General features: G+C 35.4%; 1 protein-coding gene across 1 annotated transcript in view; it reads left to right on the top strand.

The window, feature by feature from the left end:
* The window catches only part of LOC107711371 (dedicator of cytokinesis protein 1-like), a 275068-nt gene that overhangs the window by 120853 nt on the left and 146272 nt on the right, over positions 1-7943 (top strand). The window contains exon 27 of the mRNA XM_016516364.1: positions 1717-1812. Coding sequence (XP_016371850.1) covers positions 1717-1812 — 96 coding nt within the window. The remainder of the gene's footprint in view (positions 1-1716; positions 1813-7943) is intronic.

Raw genomic sequence — 7943 nt, 5'->3', positions numbered from 1 at the left:
ATGTGGGGCGTGTTAGAACGAGGCGTTTTAGGTAGGCGTGGCTAACTCTTAACTTTTATAAAGAATATCTCTTTGGATTTGAGACTTTAGTCTTTGCAACTTTACAGATCTTCTTTATGCACCAAGAGCTTGTAACACTCCAAAGAGAAAGGAAAAATTGAAATCGCATCATATGACCCCTTTAATAAAAACTATAATAGTGTCTAGAAGACACTAAAATAATGCTGCTTTACACATGCATGAATGCACATCACTGATTTCCTCACTTCTTGGTGTTGTGGGTGAAGCATCCTTTATTTAAGCATCCTTATTTGTGTGTGTGTGTTTGCTTGATAATTGAGTGTGTGCGTGTGTTTTGCGTAATACACACGTCACAGTCGAGCGCAGAGCTCTCTTTCTCTTACTCTCATCTCTGGTTGGAGATCAGCAGCATCCTTTGAGGAGGACCTTGGAACAGCTTGTTTTAATAATTGACGAGCTGCTGTGAGTGTATCAGGATCCCCTCTAACAAACACACACACACACACACACACAGCTCGTAGCGATGGATCTGATGCAGTTTGCTTTTACACCAGTGAAATTTGAAGAAATCTCTTTACTGTGCTAACAAATTCAGTATATCTGTCCTTGCCTAGTAAACATGACTCCAGCAGTGTTAGACTCACTTCAACACACTTATTATTTAGCATCAATATTCAAAAGATATTTCAAATATAAAAAAGTATATTTTATGATCAGCATTAATCAATATTGAATAGAAAACACGATTTACTGCCCATAAATATTTCGTACTGACCATGTAGTTTCTTTCAATCATTCGTTCGTTTGTGTGATTATTTATTCATTGATTCTTTGATTGATTGATTCATCCATTCATTCTTTTTGTTTATTCATTTTTATTCATTCAAGTATTAATACATTAAAAATAAAATAAATTGACATGCTATTTTAATAAATCAAACTAATCCTAAGTAATTGCATGTATCATTATTTGGTGAGAAAATCTACTGAAAATTAAGATAATTCAAAGTGTTTGTGTCAAATGAGAAAACTATTGAATGAATGCATTTAAAAATGCATTAATTTAATATATTATTTATTTTAGAAACACAAGATCATGTCCCGCATGAACAAAATGTCTTAAATTGACAGCAGTAATTATCTATTTATTAAAAATATATATATTTTCCCCTGATGAGAAAATGTACTCATTTTAATACATTTGTGAATTTTCAAAATGTTAGTAATTTCCTTCATTTTAGACTTTGTGTCAAATGAGGAAGTCATGGAATAGACAAAATGCATTTAAAAGTTAATTTATTAGTTAATTTCTAAACACATGGTCATATCCCACATTAGCGTGGCCTAAATTGACAGCCCTAATTATTAAGAATATATATTTTTATCCCTGATAATGTGGATGAGGCATTATTTCTATGCTAGATAATCCAAGATAAACTTTTGATTGACATTTTCCACTGGCATGAAGTTGTGATGGCTGTTTTCTTAAATAGACACCGTGTATTTTAACTACTGATTTCAGTCGCTCATGTTACCTATATCAGCGAGGTTAAGATTATCGTTCATGCACCTTGATTTAAATCATATATTATGTTGCAATTCCAGATAAATGGTGAATAACTTCTTGAAACCGTCACTGTTTGTTCTGAAAAGGTTGTCTTGTGTGGATTAGTGATTTATTTGTGGTGGTTTTAGGGCCCGACGCAGTGGCACGTTCAGATCATCATGGAGAAGCTGCTGAGGACGGTAAACAGGACGGTGATCTCCATGGGCCGAGACTCTCCTCTCATAGTAAGCGTTTCTCTCGGTCACAGGGATGTTCCTCTGGGATGTGCTGAGTTTTCGGTTTTCGTGTGTCTGTGGTTAGTAACAGTGTGTTCTACCACAGCAGTGCGATCGGGTTGCTGTCTGCAATCCTCAGATGGCTCCACAAACACACACACGCTCACAGCCAGGCTTTGTTCAGACAGGCAGCAAAAATCCCCCCACATTTTTTTGGTATATCCAACTCAAATCCTCGTCGTTTTTGTGGTCTGGACAGAAAAATAACACATTGAAGCACACTTTAACACATTTCTGTGAATAATGTCTGTTTTCAAACAGGTTTCCCATACACTCTCTCCCTCATTGGTTGGCAAACTCCCAGCCCCGCCCCCGAACTCACACCATTGATTGAGCCAGTGCATTTGTGTGCGGTGTAAATATTTCTCAGTGTTTTGATCACTGTTGGTTTGTTAGTGTTGATTTGATTTTGAGCAGATGGTGGGAATGTGCAGCATCTTTTGGCACTGCGTTTACAGCTCCTGTGATTACAGAAGCACACATTGCTTTCGTTTGCTGTTGTTCATCTTCATCCTGTCCGAGCTGATCTGAGATCAGGTGTTAGGCGATAGTTTAGTCAGAGAGCTTCAGGCTGCCGCCAGTGCAGAGATGCTGATAGTGGCCGTCCTTGACTTTTACGGCCACATCTCTCCATATGCATGCTAAATATCTCTCTTCCTCGCCCTCTGTATGCCTGTGTTTCTGTGTTTAAAGGAATAGTGCACCAAAAATGAATATTTTCTCATGCTTTACCTAGTCTTCATTTCACTCCAAACCCTTTATGCAATTATAGTTAATGAAGAATAGAGCTTTCAAGTGTCGAAAAAGATGCAAAAGCACAAAAGTGTTAATGTTACAGTCCTTAAGTCATCAGATTGCTGGAGCTGAATTGGCAGCATTTCACCAGCACGTTTATGGCCATATGTGTGAATGTCTCTAGTGATTGATGCTTGATCACAGGCGTGCCACTGAAGTACTTTCCTGCCTTTCTCTGTTATTACCCCGCCATCATTCTCTCTCCTCTAGAGTTCAGTAAGTAGGTCTGTGGACACTCTGCGCTGTGGTGTTACTATAGAACTAACCTCTGATTTATGCCTCTTCTTTCTACTGAGCTTATGTTAAAAGGTCTCTAAACTCCAGATGCTCAGGTCCTAATGGTGGAGTCACATAATATCCATTCATCGCTCTCAGGGTGCATATACTCTTTGCTGACCTTTGCAGTAAGTCTTATACGGTGCAGTCGTGTGCCAAGCCGAGCACATCTGCCGGGAAGAGGGCCGGGCGAAATATCCAACATGTATGGAAACTGGATATTAGACTGCAATTAAACTAGTTTCATTCTGACTTGTGAGTATAAGAGAATTAAGACATTTTAATGTCACTTCTGTGAATCGATTCAGTTTCTTTAAATCAAATCTTTGATTCTTTTGCATCATCAGTAAATGTTTGCACAAGTCTGTACATGCTTTTTGTAATTTGTATGTAGGTGAATGTTTGTTACTTTCACATTTATGCATTTTGGCAGTTGCTTTTATCCAAATTGACAAATCAGCATTTTCATTTCATGCATTTTCTGGGAATTGAACCCGTGACCTTGGTGTTGCTGACACACTGCTTTACTATTTAAGCTTTTTAGTATTTATTATATTTAGTGTGCATTTGTTATATTGATGCATAAAAAAGATAAATATTCTTGTGTTCAAGCAAAGGAGAATGCATGAACTTAAAATGACTTCAGTGGGAATCAAACCCATGACCTTAGCGTTGCTAGTTCCATGCTCTACTGTTTGAGATACTAGAACTTTTTTTTTTTTTTTTTAGTATGCATTTACTATATTTAGTATGCATTAATTATATTGATGCATTACAATGATAAATAACTATTTGTGTGTTCATTTGCTGAAAAGCAGTGCTAAAAACATGATTATTTTTAATAAGGGGTTTCAATTTTTGATAAAATTTAAATTAATCATTTTGAATCTAATTGGCTACAAATGACTTTTTCAGCTTATGCATTCCCTGAGAATCAAACCCATGATCTTGGCATTGCTAGCTCCTCTATTGTTTGCATGAAAGATTTTTTTAAGTATGCATTTGTTAAATTGATGCATACAAATGACAGTTAAATATTCTTGTGTTTTTAATAGATTAATTATTGATTAAAATAGTTTAAATTCAACATTATGGATCTAATTGGCTATAAATGGCTTAAAATGTTGCTTGACAAATCATGAAAAAAACAACCTTCAGTTTATGCCATTTTTACAGCATCGCCAAAGACAAAAAAAAAAGCAAAATCCCATCCCCGCTTTTTAATTATGCAAACATGTCATTATTTAATACTCTCTGTCAATATTTGAAGGTCTCATAATTATTATATCCTTGTGATTGAAGCTATGTCTTTTATTTGTTAGCATGTTTAAGAATGCATGTTCTGCAGATTTGGTTGGATTGTGTAGATTGAAAATACAATTAGGGAGTGTGTGTGTGTTTGCTCTCTGTGGGCGGCTCTCTCATGCTGACTTTGTTCGTCAGGGCTCTGTTGCTTGGATTCAGATTTATGCATTAACTTTTCTCTGTGGTTTTGCTGGATGTGAGTGTAGAATTTAAATGAGACTGATCAGTAGCACACACACACACACACACACACACACACACGCGCGCGTCCTGCATGCAGATGTGCACTTACAGTAAAGAAAGTCGAGTTAAAAATTATTCTTAAACTTCAAAAAGTCTGAATCCTACAGATGTCTCTTGATTATCGACTGTGAATGGCACATCTCATCATGCGGTAGTTGAGGAGAGGCCTGTATTTACTCTTTGACAGTGAAATAAGAGTCTAAAGATCCCATGGATAAAGGAGGAACCCAACTACAGAATATCTTTGAGAGCAAAGGGAGCTATTTTTATATTTTTCAACTAATATACATTAGCAACTACTTAGCAATGCCATGTTTAACCATCTAGAACACTTTATGTGCATAGCAATATGCTAAAAACCACTCAGAACAACCTCTATAGCATCATATTTTGCATATATAGTGAGTATTGCATGATCGGATGACAAGATCTGGAGGATCACTCCAGTTTTTATGATCTGATGTTAGTGTTTTAGTCTTTTGCCTGTGTTGCATTCAAGAGCTTTATAAATCTCATCTATAGCATTCAGGAGGGTTTTCCTCTCATTGTCCGAATCTGTGCTTGAGTATTTTAGCTCCTCCCATTCCTCTGCAGTAGGAGGGGTCAGGCTTTTGATTGGCTGCTCTGTTTGATTGACATTGCAGGACTGACGGCAGGTGTGGTCTGCAGCATCAGTGCAGCAAAGCCCTCCTAGATTTACATTCTCACCACAATCTCTCTGCATTAAATATACATTTGTGATGATAGAGAGGCTCTTTGGATTGATTTATTTCTATCTGTAGGTTTTTGCTGACTGTCCTCTTTTAAGTGCTTTTCAGATGATTTTTCCAAACTCTCTCGCATGGGAAATACCGAACGGTTGCAGCTGCTAGCATGCATGGGAATTCCCTGCTTAATAAACATGGAAACGTGCACGCACTCCATTGTGACCTGGATAATTTTAATAACTCTGTCTCCTTTGCTTTGCTGCTGGGAATGAAAGTGAGGGAGATAAATACATCGAGGATCCCTTTGAAAAGGAACATTATCTCATTGAAAAAAAAACAAAAAAAAACAGGTGACTTAATGCGGCTTTTCATCTGCTTTAACGTGTAGTAGGGCTGCTTTTTAAAAAAAAATTATAATATATTTGCTCCAAAATGGCTTTCTTTTTGATTTGATTTGATTTTATCTGATTTTAAATTGAGGATGCACAATTGCATCAGTATCCATATTGGCTTTCATATTGGCATCCTATTCAAAATGTAGTAAATAAAATAATTTATTTAACTTTAGTTAACTATAAATCACCTGGTCATTTTTTTTATTTTAAATTATTTTATCAAATTTTATTTTATCTGATAAATTCAATGTCCACATGGGCTTCTTTCCATTCCATTTGTCTTTTCTTTCTTTATTTTTATTGCTTATTATTTTTTGCCTCAGGTGTTTTTTTTCCCCTCATTATCTTGATCCTCACATCAGGCTTTGTACTAATATTAAGTATTTTCACAGAATCAATCCCATGAACGTACTGTTGCCATCTGGAGTGAATCCTAGTCATGGGGTCTGTATTTTTATACTTATTTATTTTCTCCCTGCTGCTCCTGGATCGCTGCAGTGGGTTTGTTATTATCCAGTGTAATCTGGGTGGATGAATGGTGAACCTGACTGGGAACAGCTCTCGCTTCCTTTAGAATCTAAAGCTACTTTTCTTACATAATTACATTCCAGCATCTGCAATGCAACAGTGGGGTCCCTGAGATCAAAAACCACATTTCCAGTGAAGTACGACATTACACAATCCTGATGCGAGATCACCATGGAAAACTCACTGTTACCATGACGTTTGAGTGTTTTTATACCTCATGCCAGTTGAGCTTGGTTAATGTCAGCAACCTCTGATTTATTTACCTCAGTTGCAGTGATTTATGAGTTAAATAGTTGAATAAATAAACAGTTTTATATCATATGCAATTAATAAATGAATCATTTTTTTCTACTCCAAATACTATTTTTGCTTTGAATAAAATGCTATTTTATTTTCACAAGTATTTTTTCACTCATTTATTTATATAATTTTATTAATTTAATTTTTTACATGCCTATGGATAAAAAAAGCTTTTAAAATGCGATATACATCCAGAAGTGAGTGCGCTGAAGCATCAGACAGACTCAGAGCCACTCTTTGTATTTTTTCAAGTTTTATTTTGTATAGTAAATAGTTTTAAAAACTGTATAAAATACACAATATTGCACATAATAAATCAATTGCACTTTTTTTTAAGGAACAGAAAACATCTAATCATAGGCTACAGTAGAGCTATTGAGAATCACAACTGCTGTGATACGAGAGGAGCTTGAATTGGGTTTCTGAAGTTGCCAAAATGGAGAGTGAATTCAGTGGAATGCTGTGGTTTTTTGTCAGTCAAGTGGATTATTTTGCCCTTTTCAAAAGACTTTGGCACATATCTGCAGATGGCACCCTGTTTTTGGCCTCTGCTGTCACATTCCCAGAATGGTTTGCTCTTGTGGTGTCATTCTGTGGGCTGAAATCGGTATTGTTGGAGATGATTTTAACCCTGTTTTGCTAGATATTTGGATCACTTAAATGTTCTTTCATCTAAAAATGGGTGTGTGATTTTCAGTATGGTTTTCACTCAGTTCTGTACACACTGTTCTTTGCATTGCATTTCACTCACTGGTAGTGAAAACTGAATATTAATTTAATCCACGTCATGCTTACTGAACCAGACCGAACAACTCGTTAATGTATCTGAGATGTGCATTTGGCTTTTCCAGGTGCAGTGGTAAAATCACGCAGACGGCAGTATGTGCCTCGACTCATTTGATGTATAAATGCGTTTGTCAGTTTGCAGTGTGTATGTGTCCTGTATGTTGTCAGGAAAGAACGAGGCGTTTTCTTCCTGTAGACTGTCGGTGTGTCAGCTGAAGCTGAGAGATGTTTAAAAGCATAGCAGTGCTTGACGTAGAAATGACATGAGGTTGTGGGATTCTCATTTTGACCCTTTTTTCTTCATCTCTCTCTGTATTTGGCCATATGAGTAAATTTGAATGACAAAGACATGTATTCAAGGTTAAAATATAAATATAAAATCAAGGTTAAAAAAGAAATAACTTTTATTTAGCTTAAGGAAAATTATTTTTTTAATGTTCAAGAATTTTTGTACTGACATTTATTTTACAATTAAGCATATTTTCCCCTGCAATACTCATTACGGTAATGCATTTAAATCACTTGTGTGTGTGTGTGTGTGTGTGTGTATGTTTGTATATATAAATATATATGTGTGTAATAATATATTATAATATATTATACATAATAAAAATAATTCATAATAATAATAATATGATTAATAAGTTACTAAATATTATTAGTAATATTATTAATAATATATTAATAGTATAATATTCATAATTATTAATAATAATTTAATTTGTGTCTAAGTTATCTATCTATA

This window comes from Sinocyclocheilus rhinocerous, unplaced genomic scaffold (genome assembly GCF_001515625.1).
Source record: "Sinocyclocheilus rhinocerous isolate Xijiao unplaced genomic scaffold, SAMN03320098_v1.1 scaffold402, whole genome shotgun sequence".
Classification (NCBI taxonomy): domain Eukaryota; kingdom Metazoa; phylum Chordata; class Actinopteri; order Cypriniformes; family Cyprinidae; genus Sinocyclocheilus; species Sinocyclocheilus rhinocerous.
Note: the sequence above shows the minus strand (reverse complement) of the source record. Positions and strands in the feature narration are given on the sequence as shown.